The following is an 18,252-nucleotide window of genomic DNA, read 5'->3' on the forward strand; positions in this document are numbered from 1 at the left end:
TTTTCAATATTAAATAAATAGTTTGAATTTCATGAATTAGTTCGAACCAAAAATAAATATGAACAAATAAAATAAAAAACTTTTAAATTCCATCAATTACAGAGATATCCAATACCTAGTCGAGTCGTAGTTTGATTTCAAAAAAAAAAAAAAAACCTAAGCTTATTTTTTAGTTGACTCAATTTATTAACTCATTTTATTGTTCACATATCAATAATATGTTTTTTTATTAATATTGGTATATTTAAATTTAAATTTAAGTCGAATTAAACTAATTTAAAATATGAAAATCTTTAATCTAAGTTAGGTTGAGCAAAGAAATCGAGAAATCGATTCGAATCGATGTATTTGGTTTGATTCTAGCTTTGTGATGCTCGGTTCAATTTCAGGTTGATTTTATCACCCAAACTCTACAATTCGGTTCGAGTTCAATTTTTCTACATGGAACTTGATTTATCCAAATCAAATCGAATGAAAAAAAATCTATAGTTAAAGAAATAGTCCTAATAGAATAATAAATTGATCATTTCAATGTCTATATGGACTAATTCATTTAGCTGTATTATTATTATTATTATTATTAAAAACTAGATATGGTCATAGAAAAAGTTAAAGTTATAGAAATATTTCACAAAAAAGTTATGAAAGTGTAATTTCTTAAATGTAATAATTATAATTATAAGTATAATTATAATTTTTTAAAAATAGTTTATTAAATTTTATAACATTTTATTTATAAAATAAATAATTATACACAAATTACCAATTATATATATTTGATAATTATGAATTTAATCAATTATATTGACATATTGTAATGACTCGATTTTTTAAGTATGGAATGACTCAATTATAACTAATTAAAGTTAGTAACCAATTAAAAGCAATGACACAACAAAACATTAGGTAGATGAATGATTTATGTATTAACTTTTCTTGTAATAACTTAAAATTATTTATAAACTTAATAGCTTAACTTAAAATAATTTTTAAGTGATCTTACGGATGATTATAATATTAATTTAATTATTTATAAATGTATAAATGAATCTAAAGCATGTGTTATAATTGCTATAAAAAAAAAAGACCCAAAATAAAGTGACATTTTTTTTGACAAAGCTGGATCAAACCAAACTGCAATTTTCAATTTCGGATACTTCAATTTTTATTTCATACTAATTTGATTTCAGTTTCAAAAATTAAAACCGAATAAAAAGATTTGATTTAATTTTTATTTTAAAAATCGAATCGAACCGAATATACTTGTCGTGAAAGTTTTATTTAACTCGTGTGGGGTTTAAAAGCGTGGGAGTGCTTGCATCATATGTGACGGAATGCTTGTGTAAGCAGCCACCACCAGTAGCATTGTGACACGAAGACAACTAATCATAGTGGAAAAAGCTAATAAATTTGTCTCCAAAAGCCTAAAGGGGAGAACTGAGGGCCTAAAAGGATGTAAAAACATTGCTTCATACTGTCTCTTACCCCACCAAAGCCTTACACAGTGCTCTTTGGGCTCCACCCTCACCCTCCCACGTGACCATCTCAAACCCAAAAAATTTTACCACTCATTTTCTTTTCCTTCTCAAAGTGCACACATTTTCCATGCTATTTATCTCAACTGTCGACACATGAAAACTATAGGAACAAAAAATATTATGAAAATCATTGTATTTAAAAGTTAAATTATATTTTATTTTATTTTTCAAAAAAATAGATAAATTAATCTTATACTTATCTCTATTAAATATTTCATCTATTTTTATTATTAAAATCTAATCTTTATACGCCAGCATATATAATTGTTTGATTATTTTATTAATCACGACAATTTTTTAATAATAAATTTTTTTATCTATTTCTGCATAAAAGAGATATTTATAACACTTTTACCTTGATAGGTTTATTATTATTGAGTTAAATTAAATTTTATAATTAATAAAAACATTAAAATAACTTTATTTTTTTTTCATTTAAAAATTCAATTGTACTCTACACGTCCAACACATTGTCTTTTGAGGAAATAAGAGATGTTTTCCCAACATAATATGTGGCTGTCCTCGGGGGATGTTCCGGTCCACGCACAATCCTCAGACAAGTCCACTTACTTGGAAATGTAATTGCAGACGATATTTTTCCATGTTTTTCTTTTCTTTTCTTTTGGATTCGGTGCTAAAATTAGCAAAATTCCAGAAATTATATACTACCCACAAATATATATATATATATATATGTAGAATACTTGCTATAATAATATTCCATTTTTCCCTACAAACACATATTAATGCCATGATTCTACATTTGGATTTAAGAAAAAGCTTTCTTTTTTCTTTTTATATAAATGGAATTAATTAACCCTAAAGGATATATCTCAAAGGGGGGCATCTAATCTGGCAAGCTAATTTCATCCAGATCATCCAATGATAGAAACACTTCATCCAAGCACGACAGCTCTGTTCCATCATCTTCTTCTTCACTACAATTTCTTTCATATACTCGACAAACCACCCATTTGCTATAATCCTATAACATAGGTCAATAAAGCAATAATATTTAATAAAAAAATACAGCACTAATATTTAATAATCACAATGCTTAATTACGAATCACCGGATGTTTAAAGTTATTTCTAAAATAAATCATACAATTTTATATCTTGTCAAAAATAAAATGTATATATCAAATTCATCTCATTTTATTTAAAAAAGTGTCGCATATCATAATATTACTAGTTGATATCATGTTTTAAAGTGAAATAAGTCGAAATTAATGTACCATTTTTACTTAAAAAAAACTTGATACTAGGTGAGAAAAGTGATATAAATTTAGTCCATTGCTTTTAATTTCAACATTTTAATCTATTTTTTTATAATTAAAGTTCAATTGATAACATTGTCAATGTATTTGATTACGTATCATTTTCAAAATTAAAAAAAAATTGCTCATGTGGCGAATTTAACAATCCCGATTTTCCACATGTGAATATTAGCCACGCAAGTAAATTTTTTGGTTTAAAAAATGCCACATTAAAAGATGTACATTTTAGCAACGTTATCAATCAAACTTTAATCCTTAAATAAAGAAAATAGAGGGACTAAATTTAAACATGCAAAGAGTAGAAGATCCATGAGAAAAATTAAACCAACGAATGAGTGCAGGGTACTAACAATTTTGGAATGTCCTCCTCTACGTTTGGATGATCGACTACTGGAGCTGGAATCAGAATCGGAGAGACGATATTCTTGCATTATCCAATTGGTTTTGACACCGGCGGGACCCGATTCCCCAATGTAGAAAACGAAGTATTTTTTCATCCCAACTTTCTTGCTGCTATTGCTATTAACCACAGGCTCATCTATTCCCATTGGCTTCCAGTACCCTTTGCTGGTGTTCCTGTTTTGCGTCCTCCTGCTGTAGTAGTACCACTGGTTCCCCTCTCCCAATGCTTTACCTACGTTTCATTTCCACCATATTTGTTAGAGAAACAAAAGGAAGGTAATGTGTATATATATATATATATATATAGAGAGAGAGAGAGAGAGAGAGAGAGAGATAATACCATCAAGTTCCCAGGGATCATATGGATAGAGGTCAAGATCAGGGATGACATCAGGGTGGCAAGGCAAGAGGGCGGCCTTACGTTGAAGGAAATGAACCACTAGCTCTTCATCTGTTGGATAGAATCTGAACCCCGGTGGCAGATTAACATTGCGATTATCTCCCATATCTCTACAAACAACACGAAGAAGATGAAGGGAAGAATAGTGAAGAAGAAGGATTTGTAGTGGGGTGATATTTATAGTGTAGGTGAGGATTAACTATTAAAGAGAGAGAGAGAGAGGGGAGGAATGCAGATTAAAACAAATGAAAGAGAAGAAGAGAGAAAGTGACGTGAAAAGGAAGGTGGGCTTCATCATAAATCACGAATGAGCAAGTTTATGATTTATTTAGGTGCTCTCTCTCTCTCTCTCTCTCAACTCTTAAGCTTTCTCCCATGGCGGCGGCTAACGGAACGCTGTGTAAACTTCCAAGTAACGATATCTGCTATGTTAGCGATAAGATAGGCATCCAAATGGAACCGAATCAAACATATTTTATTTCATACGTGGCAGATTTTGCTTCTAAACATATACAACTCACACGCCAGACATGCGCACACATGTTATATTACTACACATAGGCTAAATTTATACATTAATTTCGTGTTTTTCGTATTGATTTGTAACATTAATTGAATCGGAGAAGAGATGAATGGTATAGACAAATTGAGGAAATGCGGTGGGGGCATCATCATACTTCATGCTTATATCACGCATCTGCTATCATACACGTGGCATACATGAAAATGGGTTTGGTCGTGGACCATAAATAAAAACATTAGTGGACCCACAACTTGGTTTAGGAGTGTGGCTATGTACCAATAATAATAATTAACATACAAGTAAATGACTCCTTTGGCATGCCTTTATTTTATTCTTCTTCTTATGCATCTCTCCGACAACCCAAGAAAACAGCAATCAATTGTTTAAGAACACAAAAAATAAATGATTAAAATTTTAAAAAAAGAGAGCATCAAATGTAAACAGCAATCAACCAATTCCTTAGGAAGGGAGTGAGTTGAACTGATATTTGTATGGGGTCAGAAATATATAGTTATAAATTAATAATTAACCAATTATTAAATCTTAGAAAATAAAACAAGCTGAAGAAATGAGGTGAGAAATGGAGCTACCTTTGCTTATATGTTACTTTTCCCAATTCCATGTGAAAACTTTGAGACAAGTACTTATTATTATGCATCCATCACCCCCCCCCCCACTTGAGGAAGAGCAAAAAGAGTTGGGTTTTTGCACCAAATTAACACTCATTTTTTCTACCTCATTCTGACTAAGAGAGTTGACTAAACAAAAACCAATACAAGTATTGACCTAAAGTCCAAAGTGAATGTTTGCTTTTAATGGCAAAAATTCTTTTAGGATATATATTCTAAAATTAAAAGAAGATATCAACAAGACTATTTATACCCTTACTCAGAGATGAAATGTTATTTTCATATCTGTAGAAAATTTTTCAGTAGAAATACCACTTGTAGAAAATCATAAGTTTATATGCGATGAAAACTTTACACCAACAAGAAAAGAACAAATTAAACAACTAGAAACAAATCATTGGTTGTTTAAAATTCTTGAAAATAATTTTAGTAAAGAACCATTAAAATTATGGAAAAACAGTCCCCGATACTGTGAAATAAAATTGATAAATCCTAAATAAAATCATTAGGGTTAAACCTATAATCTATACTAAACAAGATATAGATGAATTTGATGTTCAAATAAATGAACTATTAGAAAAAGGATTAATAGAAAAAACTAATAGTCAGGCAAAAGTTCTTTTAGAATATATATTCTTATCCCTCATTTTTCCACTAAAATGATCATAAAATGACTAAATGTGATGTATAATTTTATATTTAATAATACGGTGATGTAGTTAATATCTTTAAAAGTAAAAATTAGGTAAATAAATATGATAATGAATAAAAATAAGTTTGAAAAAAAATTTAAAATTATTTAAATTTCACTCTTCGTTATCTCTCGTTACACCGAAATCATCAATTATTTAATCTACATTAAAATTTTCCACAATTTCTTTCTCAATTTAGACAACTAAAGAATTTTTCAAAAAATCATCTTCCATCTTAGTACAAAATTTAGTCTTCACAATCTTCATAGCTGAAAAAACATGTTCTATAGATGCAATTGATACTGAAAGAGTCAATATAAGATGAATCAACTTATCAACAAGTGGATAGCTAACCTCAACTAATTTTTTACAAAGATCAAAAAGTGTTAATATTTTTCTCAATTCAGGATGTTGACAAGCATCGAGCTCATAATGTTTTAACTCATACGAAAGACGTTCTTTCTCTTGTTGAGAAAAATCTGTTGGATAGAACTTGTTTACAAGAGCACAAATTTTCTCAATGCCGAAAAACTTGAAGAACTCTTTAGGATCTAAAATTGTAGTTTTATTAAATCTACTGTTCAATTCTAGCAACTGAGTATCTATTATAGCAAAATATATATCCACTCAATGATGATGCTCCACCGTAATGTCTTCCTTCTTGCTACGACTACGACCTACGATGTATCGAGCATTCGTATCTGGAACTTCTAACTCCCAAGTTTCACAAAAAGATATTACATTGTTCAACAATTCATCCCATTCATCTTCTTTCAACTTTTGAATTAAATCTTTTGTTGTTGAGACTAGACTCAAGACATTTAGTATATCTTGAGAATGACGTTGTAAAGCTTGACAAAGAATATCAGTAATCTCCATAACTTTTTTCATCACTTGCAAAATAAAAATAACCTCAAAAGATCTCAATCTATGATATGCACTATGAGATCTCATCACTAAGAAAAATTAGAGGCCGTATTTTTAAGATTTTCAAGAACTATGCTAGTTATATTATACATCGTCAATAAACTAGTAATTAAGTTCAAGTGAAACTCTATCGAGTCTCATTAGAACATTGTAAAATGCCAATTTGATTCATACCTATTCCAATTTTTAACTCATTTATGGAAACCATACAAGCAATTTCATTTGCTTGGGCTTTCTACAATTCATCATGATGTTTGGAAGAAGTAGAAGTCATATTAATAATATCAGACAAGTCTTTGAAAAATTTATGCACTTTAGGCACTTCTCTAGCTGCTACATCCACTGTTAACTGAAGACGATGAACAAAACAATGAACATAATAAGCATATTGACACTCATTCAAAATCAAAACTTGCAAACCATTCAATTCCCTACGCATATTGCTTGCTCCATCATATTCTTGACCTTGGAGATTTTGTATGTCAAAGCCATGTTGCAAGAGAACATTAAAAATCTCATTCTTCAAAGTTAATGATGTTATATCTTTAACATGGACAATGTCAAAAAATAGCTTTTTTTTATCAATCCTTTCTAGTTAACAAATCTTAAAACAATTGCCATTTGCTCCCTTTTTGACTCATCTCTTGCTTCGTTTGCAATAATACAAAATTTTTGGTCACCAATTTCTTCACGAATTGCGTCACCAGCTCTACTAGCATAAATTTGTATTATTTCCTTTTGTATGTTGAAGAAGTATATGTAGCATTTTGTGGAGAAACTTTTAAGACATCTTCAACTTTCTCATCATAAGATGCTAAAAGGGTTAGCAATTCAAGGAAGTTTCTACAATTTTTTTATCCTAAGCTTTCATCACAACCTCTAAAGGCATATTCCTAAAACGTCAACCATCAAACATCTACACTAGCTTTAAGACGTAGACGATTAGTTGCAATTTGTTGTGTTGTTTGCCTATCAAGTGATGCTTTAATATGTTGAGCTTGATTCGTTAAATCAACCTAAACTCTTTGTGCATTGTAATGAGGTGAACTTAGATCTTTTCTGACATATTGCGTCCTTTATGTACGTTTTTTTCAATTACTAAAACTATTATAAGTAAATGCTAATTTAACCAAACAATAAAACTACATCTACAAAACTTGGAGAAAAATAAATAATTATATTTACACCGATGCCAATCAATTTTAATGAAACTACTTAATGAAATATTTTTAGTTTTACTCTTTAAATCTCTATTTTCCATAAATATTAAGCTTTTAAGGTGTAGGGCTCAAAAATAATTTAATTTATTAAATTTTAATTATTAAGATTTAGTGCTGGTTCTTAAAAAAAAAAAGTGTTGTGGTAAAAAAAACTTAAATTTGAGGTGCCTCAGTTTCGTTTCTGGGTAAAATTAAATAATTTTTTGAGAGTCGAAATTAAATTATAATTTTTTTACAAGAGTTTAAATATATTTATTTTAAAAGTAATTTACATAAATAGGCATTTAATTATCAATTTTTTTTTATTTTAGGCCTCAAAAAGGATTACAATTTAAACACCCACGTTACATAGTTCGGTCATTTTGGTTATTCCCGTTAAAATCATAAATGGCAATATGACATGAGAATTAAAAAAACCAGTATAATAACAAATATAACCCTCAATTTTTACCTATTATATCGATGTAGTTATAATTTTAAAAAGTTAACTCTCAAAATTTACAAATGTTCTCAATTTAACCCAAATTTAAGGTTGGATTCCCATCCGATGGCTTATCGGTCATTACAAACAAATGTTGGTGGGGGAGGGGAGAGGGACTGGGGTGGAGGATTTTAAAATTAGGATCAAATTGAGAACATTTGTAAAATTTGAGGGCCAATTTTTTAAAATTATAACTAAATCGATATAATATGTAAAAGTTGAGAGCTAAATTTCTTATTATATCGATTTTTTAACTACCACGTCAACTTACCTTTTGTGATTTTAATGGGAGTGACCAAAATAACCGAACTATATAAAGTGAGTGTTTAAATTACAAACTTTTTATTTTTGGTGCATAAAATGAATTTTTTTATATAGTTAAATGACTATTTGTATAGTTTATTTTTTTTTAAATTGTAAACTTCTAACTTTATAATGTTTTTAAAACAATTAAATTACAATTTTATTATTTTAGACTATAAGATACATAATTTTATCTAATTTTATCGTATATTAACATATATTTTTTTCAAATTTTGGAGAGATTAAAGCATAACCTTTTACATTTCAGAGAGCAATTGCTCTGTAGCTTCCCCTTGCTTAAGTCTTATTTGAACTATTTCTTTAAGTAAGGAAAATATTACTAATTCTTAGTGACATTAATTAGGCCATATCTAAATCTATATCTATACCTATACCTATATCTATATCTATATATATTAAAATAAGTATAATTTATCAACGCATCACTTGTGCTAGAATTGAATAAAAATGCTGGGAAGGTTATACCAAATATATTTTTATTTATAATCTCTTCAAACCCTAAAATAAATATATTGTTTTTATTATTATAATAATCGTGATAATATTAATTAAATTAAAACACAATCAATATAAAATATCTTTAAAATATAAAAATATATATTTATATGTTGAGGGTAGATTGTAAGAGGAGATTGATACCATTTTTGTGGGGGATAAAATGAGACAAGGACTGAGGAGTTGAAGTAAGGAGAAAGACCCCGTAGCATAGAATAGCACAATCTTTTGGTCCTCACTCATGTATAAGAAAGCTACGGGTGGGGTTGCAGAAACAAGAACAAAAATTAAATCCCCCAAAAATAAAAAAAATAAAAGAGGATACAGTTGCTTGGTGTTGGGTCATATATATAAAAGGTCATTGGATGGCAGTCCCAACTGAAGCAATGCCAGCCGCTGTCCTACCGCACCAATATTTCTCATCTAAATCACTTCTTATCCATCGGTTTTCACTTTTCACACTACTCACCTTCTTTATTATTGCTGCTGCTGCTGCCGTAGATATCTATTTACAATTTTACATGTGTCATTGCTGTGAACCAAACTTGATTGATCATTATCTTTTTTTTGTGTATGAAATGAAGGCCAAACAGTCGTATGTTTTGTCTATTTATATAAGTTAAGGGATTAAGAAGATGGTTCCAATAATTATTAGGTGATGAGGAAGATGATATTAATGATGATGTTGATGAGGTTATTTAATTTAATTACTTTATGATAAGATTTATGTTTTGATGGTTTTCATATTATGGTAGGTCTAGATTCGGGAGAAGACAACATCATCCCTAATAATTGATTATGTAAGTCACCTAGGAGAAATTTTGTTTTTAATCAATACACAGCTAATTAATTTTCTTTTTAGTTCCATAATCGGTCCAATGTTTTATTTCATTTTAATTGATTAAAATGTAGAATTTTTCAATAATGATAATTATTATTATCAAATCAAGTTGCCTAGCCAACATGGCCAATACTTATTAATTTTTTATCCACTTGGCTTTTCTTTTTATTGAATTATAAATCTACCAAAATTTCTTGGCCATTCAATATATGTAAGGTAATATGAAGGTAAGTTCCAAAGCTAATTATTAGCATGGATTTGGGTGATGGATTGGGCACTGTTACATTAGATTGGATTCAAATCACACATCTTCACCACTTCAACTCCATTAATGAATTTCTTGGGTCCCCCTCCTTCTTTTACATCAAGCAGGAAAATCTTTATAAATATAATTTAATTAAATGCAAAAATCCATAGTATAAGAACAATGCTTCGTATTTAGTGTAAGTGATTTTTAAGAATTAAAAGGGCAGGTCTCATGTGTGTGGAGGAAAAAAAGCAAAATTATTGTTGTAAACCCTATTGGGTTTAGTGGGTTACCTTTTGTTATGAGGCATACATGTATGGATATGACAATTTGCTGTTAACCCATCATCATTGAAAATCAATACAGGTAATGGAAATGGGAAGTAACTAAGAAAGAGAGAAGGAAAATATCAATCCAAACTCATAAAAAGCAATATATACACTAGCTCTGAACACCATATAAAAATAAACAAAAAGCTAACACATGAAATATCAACGTACTAGAAATTGGTATCTGTACAAGAAGAAGAAGAAGAATATGAATACACCAATTATGAAAGGGGGATTAAGGAGAGCCGTAAAATGGGGTTTAATAAGAGGCGTGTTAGACTTTGGAAGTGGATTGCTTTTGGGTTGATGACTGCATATTTATGTCATGTATCTCTCTTTCGCTTACTTCAAATTGTGAGCGGAGGATAGATTTTGAGCTCCACTTTTCGATGCTTTGAGTCCAAGAAGAAAAACTGAGAGTAGAAAACCCTGAAATTTGGATAGATTTAGACATTTGAAAAAAAGATTAAATATATTTAAAATAAGAGTTTAATTTTAACTCAAATATTAACGGTTTAAATTTGAATTTGACTCGCGAATACTACCTTTATCATCACTATCAGCAATAAAAAAATAACAATTTGAATTTAATGTAATTATCTAATAAAAAAAATTGAGGTGAATCAACTTTTATCATCTCCACTATAACCTTTTTTTTATGCTTAAAAACTTTGGTCACTTTATTACCTAAATTATAATAATGCTGAGTAGGATTTGGTCATATGCAACAAATGAAAGATGAGCTGATCATAGTAGCAGTGAGCCCAAGGAAGTATTTTTAAAAGGAATTTGAAGTGACATTAAAAACATCATGTTTGGTAATGGTATAAAAAGTGATGGCATGTCACATCTTCATTCTTAGTTGGCATGAGTTCATGATTAGCATGCGCTGTTAGATTACTAATCTATTTTGTTTTTTCGCTTTTTTTCTTTTTTTTTCATTAGATTGATTGATTTTATGTGTTGTTTTGGCATGATTTAAAATACAAGGAAAACATTGGGAAGTTAAGATATACATTAGAGATTTATTTAATAAATAAAAATACTTAGATACTAAGGGTGCGTTTGGTTCGCTGTATTGGATTAGAGGTGTATTGGGATTAGAGGTGTAATAGCTAATCCATTGTTTGGTTGAATGTAATGGAATAGAGGCGTAATAGTAATCTTGTGTTTGGTTGAATGGAATAGAGGTGTAATAGCATAATGGAAAAAACTAAAATGACTAGAATACCCTTAGCATAAAATTGTTTTGGTAAATGATTATTGTTATTGTTATTTAAATTTTAATAAGATTATTATTATCAGTAATAAATAATTTAATCATATTTTAACATAATTATTATTAAATATATTTTAATTAAAATATATAATTTATAATAAAATTCTTAATAATCAATATTCTTATATGAATTTACTCAAATCATAATATATGATACTATAAAATATAATTTGAAATAATTAATATTAAATATATTTTAATTAAAATATATGATTTAATAAAATTCTTAATATTAAATATTCTTATATGAATTTTCTAAAATCATAATATATAATACTATAAAATATAATTTAACATAATTATTATTAAATATAAGTTAATAAAAATATATAATTTATCATCATACTATAGATAAATATTGAAATTTGTCACTGTACTTTATTTTTATTTATATTTGCCGTTATTTTTTTAAAAAATGAGTAAATTTGTAACTTAATTTTTATGTTATTGAATTTTACCACTAAAATTTAAATTTTATTAATTTTTGCCACTAACTCTTATTTTTTAGTTAAACTCTTATTTTAAATTTATATTGAATTTTTATTTTTTTAAATTACAAATATCTTCATTTAACTTAACGAGTAAATATAATTCTTGACTTTCCTTTCTCATCATCTAAACAAAAGCACAATAAACAAATTGTCAAAAAGAAACCCAAATCCAATAGTTGGGAGATTCAAAAGCTTTCTCCAATAATGTGTTTCTTCTATAAGAAACAATGCTTATAAGCAGCTTGTCAAAGCTCAAAATCTATTTAGTCCTATGTCATACATCCAATGTCATTTGTATATATGCTCCCTCACATCAGCACAAAACACAAGACTCAATATGAAGCATACATGAGAAGAAAACAGTTGGATTAAGTTAATGAAGTACATGCATCTTATGTGTTTTTCTTTCTCAGGGAAAACCTTTCGAGAAAAAAGAAAGTAGAAAAGGAATTAAAAAAATGTTGGTGAAACATTTGAGGAACATGCAAACAAGGTATCCTACAGCTAGTAGTGGTGATGAAATACTCTGCAACAAAATCAGCGCATCTTATAGAATTGAACTCTCGAAACCACACAACGTCGTCCGCTCAATGAATATTTAACCATTATATCAACGTCTCGGGGATTCTTCTTGTTTGGTGCAACAGTCATGCTCCCAATTATTGTCTCCCCTTCACAGATGGTTAACACATCCTCTAGATATAGGACTGTTTGCTTCCAATGGGTAGCTCGCGATCTTGGTCCTGCATTTTGTATTTGCCATTAGCCAAGGCAAAGTTCTTCTAGGCTGGCTTGCTGATTTCTATTCGTAGATAAAATGGAAAGGACAAAGGATGGAGAATTTTGATGTAGATACAAACCTGTAGAGAAACCCATCAATTTGTGGCATTTGGTAAACGAAACATCAAAATATGCAACGAAAGCATGGATGTAATCATCACGCTCTGCAATAAGCTTGAAAGGTGCAGTGAAAGAAGCATCCCCAAGAACCATCTTAGAAATATCCATTGTCTGAAACCAAAAAACCAAAATAAATAATTCAGTTGTACTCCAAACACATTATTTTGTAAAATAATTTCCAATAAGTGTTCATATATATAGATACCCAATGATATATACATACATACAGGAATATGCTTGTGTATTTTCTCACCTTGAGAAGGTGGCAATTTGTTACAATTTGTTTCTGGTCAACCGTGTCAACAAGAGGTTCCATCATAGCTTGCTTTTTTATACAACTCATGTCAAAGCCATAAACATTATTCCAAACTGTAGCAAGATGATGCCATGTAGAAAAGATGGGGTATATATAAGAATACAAAAAGTTGAATTGCAATGAAACACAATAGAAAAACTCATTGAAAGTTATACAAATACATATGAACATGAATACCTAGATTTATATCAATTTAGCAGTCTGTTATACTCACATTCGATCTTGTCGTCTTTGTACTCGGCATCCTCAATTGCTGTCAAGTAAAGAGAAGCTTCATCTGGTAGCACAACTCCATCATCAACCTGACACGGGTGAAGGAATAAGAACTTTGATTGTAAAGAATGTAGCTTATAAGAACCCAACAAAAGTTTTGCTTTGATGAGCAAGAGTAAAAATAAATTTAAAAGGCCCAGCCCGTTCACCACACGAAATAATAAGGAAGTAAACTGCTCAAGAGAGCTTGACATGATGATGGAGTTAAAATCTCAATCAATTAACAGTTATAGCAGGAATCTAAGCTACTTTCTGCAAATCATAGCATGCAACAGAGAATTTAACTAACAAAGTAGCTAGCTGCCCCAACCACACGAAGCAATACAAGAAGACACAACAATTTTAAAAACTTCACCATCAGGCAAGCCATTTGTTTCAACAATTTGTTTAGCCATGTCAGCCATATGGGAGCATTCAACCTAGGAAAGGGAAAAATATGAACAGCATTTGACAAATAAGAGATAGACGCCAGGAGTGTAAGAATTTAGAACAAACAGAATCCGGCAAACATTTCACTCGGAACTGATTGATGATATAATTGAATTATTGAATCCAATCACAGAGAACTATTTACCTAATGAACTAATCCTACTACAGCTGCTAGCTTAACTACTCTTGAACAATAAACACCAAACAGGTCCAAACCCCAGCATTAACAAGCACAAAAAAAATATTATAGAGGGAACAAATGCCCATGGAAAGGGTAAAGAAACCTCATAAAGCCATCAAGCAAACAACTCGCAACAAGAACCATTAATAAATGGTACAAATTAACTACCAAAATTGAACAACATTTTCCCAGATATTTACTCAAGCCCACATTTATTTAGACCAAACAATATAACTTTATATAGGACGCAATAGAGATGGAGAGAACCTGAAGGTTATGGGATTTGATATAGCTCCAGATATGCTTAACAGCATCGGAACGGGAAGCCTCTGGGGCTCCAAGGAATCGAGCCAAAGTAGGAGAAACAGGGGTAAGTTTAAAAATCCCAGAGGGTCGAGTGGTAGTTCGAGGAGTAGCTGGTTTTTCAGTCTTGGGTTTTGAAGCAATTTACATTGCTAATTAAAACAGAGAAAACGAGACAATTTACATTGCAATCGAGTTCCAATTTCCACCAGCAACAAAAACCTTTAAGAAATAGAAATCTACTCGGAACTTAAGCTAATTAAAATACAGGAATCCATATAAATTTGAGAGCAAAAGAGAGTTAGAAATATGAATTTACCTTTCCAGTTGCAGTAAACTCCGAAAATAAAAGGTTGAGAAGGCCAAGCGTCGATTCTATTGTAATCTTCAGCAAAAGAAAGACAGAAGGAAGAAACAGAAGACGGAAAGGGGAAGCAGGAGGGTAAAACAGGGTCTAAAACTCAAGCAGCACCTAATCTGAGAAAGAGGAACGTAATAGAAATCGGTGGATTTTGGGAATTAGGGGTGTAATGTAATAGACGGGTATTAGCCAATACCCTGAACCAAACAGAAGATTGAAGTGGGATTAAATGGGGCCCACCGATTAGGGGTGTATTGGCATAGCCAATACACCCAACCAAACATGGTGTAAGTTTTTCAATCAGTGGTTTGATTGGTATGGAAGTCTAATTATATTTTGATGATTAAAGAGCTATTTTTTAGAGATAAATATCATATTTATTCAGTGTTTTGAAGCAGTTGGAAGATTAATTTACGAAAATTTTTATGTGATAAATATTTAGGATAATTAATGAGATAATTTGAGCTTTTAAATAGGAATTTAAAATCTATTAAAATGTTGTTCATTGACCACTTGAAGAGGCTTATAAATAGGTTATTTTGTACTTCACATCAAGAGCAGTTTTAGAAGTGTCTTTATTGATAACTTTCTTGTGTTCTTGTGGTTATTTTGTGACACTTTTTCAGACTTTTTTGAAGAGTTTGTTGATTGTATCGTAAGATATTTGGGTTAGTGATTTATAATGATTGGGGTCAATTTTACGGTTGCAATTACTTATTTAAAATTATTTGTTGATATAGCATATAAGATAAATAGTATTCTGCCAACATGAAATGCAAGTAGATTGCTATGCAGATTGCCGCATAGCATGCATTGTTAAAAAATCAATATTTTCATTAAAAAAGCAATTTAACTCTTTTTTTTTGACAATTTGATAGCTAAAATTAATTAAAAAATAAAAATTAAATTGAAAAAAAGATGTAAATTTTGAAGTCTAAATCTATCATTATTCTAATTAATTATTTAATTTTTTTATTTATTAAAAATACAATCAAATTTTCAAATAGATTTTATGACAAATTTGGCAAATTCTATTCTTATTTAAAACAGCTCAACTAGTAAAAGTAATAATTGATATTAAAAAACCAATGTAGATATAATATTAAAATAATAAATTGAAATGAAAGCATATATCAAGCATAACACACTCCACTTATATTCCTTTAATTATAGGTTGGTTTAAATGTGACAAAGATATATATATTAAAAAAAACTATCCTTCCATCCCATTTTGTTGTTGATTTGTTAATTATGAAAAAAATAATAATCTTTTTTAGCATTAATATTTAGAATTTTTTGTTATTTTATTTTTTACTTTTTAAATTGACATAAAAATTGTAAAATTATTTTTTTGTAATTTATATAAAAAAAATATAAGTAATTTAAAACATTATAAATTTTTTTTAAAAATTCAAAAATTATGAAAAATATAAAAAAAGTTTTAAAAATTAATATATATATATATTATTTACTCCTTAAATAATAAGTAGAACTGTTCATTAATCAAGTAACCCACCCAACCCAATCAACCAGCCCACTTAGGTTGAGTTTGGACTTATATTTTTAACATTAGATTGAGCCAAGCTGGCCAATTTTATTTTTAATAATAAATATAAAAAAGTTAATATTAATATTGATTTAATTTTACAACAAAATTTAAATAAAAAATTGTTATTATTTTTAAAATAGTGAATTACGTCATTTGAGTGAAACAGGCTCGAGCTTTAGATCCATCAACACTTCTAATGATAATAAAAGCTTTTCAAATTTAAGTTATTCATTCAATTAATCCATATTTGATCAAATATTTTAATTTAATTTAATTTAATTATATATAAAAAATATTTTTATTTAAATATAACCAAAAAGTATATAAAATATTACTATAAAATAATTTTTAAATAATGATATAAACTTTAAACTTATTTAAATTAAATTTGATATAATATTTTGGGTAAACTATAAAAAATAATCATTTATATATGGTTTAAATTACATTTTGGTCATTATACTTTAATTTATTATGTTTTGGTCGCTAACAGTATAATTTTGTAACATTTTGATCATTGTATCACTATTCAACTTTAGTGATGTAATGGAACGTGACACGAATTACGTTGTTCAGCATGACGTATTATATATGTCATCACTACAAAATTTAAATACATTTTTTTTATTTCATTTCCTTTTTTTCCATTCTTTTCGTTGTTCTATGGTCTCTCCCAACTCACCCTCTCTTTAACACACTTCTTCTCTCAAGCTTCATCCACACTTTTTAATGGATATAATTGAAGGAGTTGATTAAATATAAATTTAAAAGAAATAAATCTCATATTTTTTCTTGAAACTATAAAAAAAGAAATTAGATTTAATAAATTTCTCATCATCTATCAAATCAAACAAGTGAAAAACAAAATAATGGCAGATTTATCATAGCAACAGTCACAAGCCCATCTTGAATTTGAAACAAAATTCTCCAACATCAAATACTAGCAAACCTCTTAAACAATATCACTTTCACCACTAGCTTTCAGTCTCATTCAAGGCACCCCAACAACATCATTCACTTATCAAATAAACCTATATTCAAATCAACCAAATAGTCAAGCAAACAACAATCGATAAGCACAAAAAAAAAAAAACCCCACATTAAGCCTAAGATCAGACTTCTAATAAAGAAAAATGTGTCAAAAATAGAAGAGAACATCGAAGAAAAAAAAATAGGGGGTCAAATTCGGGGCAAGGGACTTGCTTGCCAATCCCGGCAATCGGAAAGAGGTATTGGTGAGGCGGAACACACATAAAAAAATGAGCCGATCCAACAACAGATGATGGAGATCCGAGCTTGGGTAATTCAAAAGTTACGTTTTATATCTAAGGATTTTTAATGGGTTTTGAAGAACATTTATTGGAGATTTGTGAAGAGGCAATCGAGGGAGCAGTTCAGCGTATGCTCGTCGGGGGCAATGCGGTGACGGCATTGGAACAGGCAGCCAGTGATCGTGAATGAAGCTTTGAGGAAGGGAGAGTGTTCTAGAAAACAATGATAAGTAGAAGAAATAAAAAAGAAATAAAGAAAAAGGAAATAAAAGAAATAAGTAATTTAAAAAAACATGCTTAAATTATATATTGATGACATGAATGACACGTTAGTATTTAATGGTAAAATTTGTGTTATATTAGACTTTCATTACACCATTTCGCTAGATAATGGCATAATAATCAATATGTTACAAATTAAAATATAACAAATTAAAATTTAATGACCAAAACATAATTTAAATCATATATAAATAATTTTTTTTATAATTTTTTTTTCAAAGTGTAATATATCCCAAACTTAGATGAAAGTAGAAGTTATTTATAATCGAAGAAAAATGGAAATAAGAAGG

At 29.1% G+C, this 18,252-nt stretch overlaps 2 protein-coding genes across 2 annotated transcripts; both read right to left on the reverse strand.

Moving 5' to 3' along the window:
* Window positions 1-2,178: 2,178 nt before the first annotated feature.
* On the reverse strand, window positions 2,179-4,154 carry LOC121214813 (NAC domain-containing protein 104). The gene is made up of 3 exons (XM_041089088.1): window positions 3,560-4,154; window positions 3,168-3,451; window positions 2,179-2,523 (listed from the first exon to the last, which is right to left on the reverse strand). Exons 1-3 carry the CDS (start codon window positions 3,723-3,725, stop codon window positions 2,386-2,388), a joined length of 588 nt encoding a protein of 195 aa, XP_040945022.1. The 5' UTR covers window positions 3,726-4,154; the 3' UTR covers window positions 2,179-2,385.
* Window positions 4,155-12,245: 8,091 nt separating this feature from the next.
* Window positions 12,246-13,795, reverse strand: LOC121214814 (probable protein arginine N-methyltransferase 1). The gene is made up of 4 exons (XM_041089089.1): window positions 13,528-13,795; window positions 13,251-13,366; window positions 12,958-13,108; window positions 12,246-12,840 (listed from the first exon to the last, which is right to left on the reverse strand). Exons 1-4 carry the CDS (start codon window positions 13,778-13,780, stop codon window positions 12,635-12,637), a joined length of 726 nt encoding a protein of 241 aa, XP_040945023.1. The 5' UTR covers window positions 13,781-13,795; the 3' UTR covers window positions 12,246-12,634.
* Window positions 13,796-18,252: the final 4,457 nt, after the last annotated feature.

The sequence above is a fragment of the Gossypium hirsutum genome, chromosome D02, assembly GCF_007990345.1.
Source record: "Gossypium hirsutum isolate 1008001.06 chromosome D02, Gossypium_hirsutum_v2.1, whole genome shotgun sequence".
NCBI lineage: Eukaryota > Viridiplantae > Streptophyta > Magnoliopsida > Malvales > Malvaceae > Gossypium > Gossypium hirsutum.

What these genes read in the sequence shown, in the direction of transcription:
- LOC121214813 (XM_041089088.1), bottom strand. Translation starts at nt 3,725, where the DNA reads ATGGGAGATAATCGCAATGTTAATCTGCCACCGGGGTTCAGATTCTAT. An exon ending in TGATCCCTGGGAACTTGATG is followed by an intron (nt 3,452 to 3,559) that starts GTATTATCTCTC and finishes AATGAAACGTAG; the next exon opens with GTAAAGCATTGGGAGAGGGG. An exon ending in GAGGAGGACATTCCAAAATT is followed by an intron (nt 2,524 to 3,167) that starts GTTAGTACCCTG and finishes CCTATGTTATAG; the next exon opens with GATTATAGCAAATGGGTGGT.
- LOC121214814 (XM_041089089.1), bottom strand. Translation starts at nt 13,780, where the DNA reads ATGTCAAGCTCTCTTGAGCAGTTTACTTCCTTATTATTTCGTGTGGTG. An exon ending in CAAAGACGACAAGATCGAAT is followed by an intron (nt 13,367 to 13,527) that starts GTGAGTATAACA and finishes ATCTTGCTACAG; the next exon opens with TTTGGAATAATGTTTATGGC. An exon ending in CAAATTGCCACCTTCTCAAG is followed by an intron (nt 13,109 to 13,250) that starts GTGAGAAAATAC and finishes TTTTGGTTTCAG; the next exon opens with ACAATGGATATTTCTAAGAT.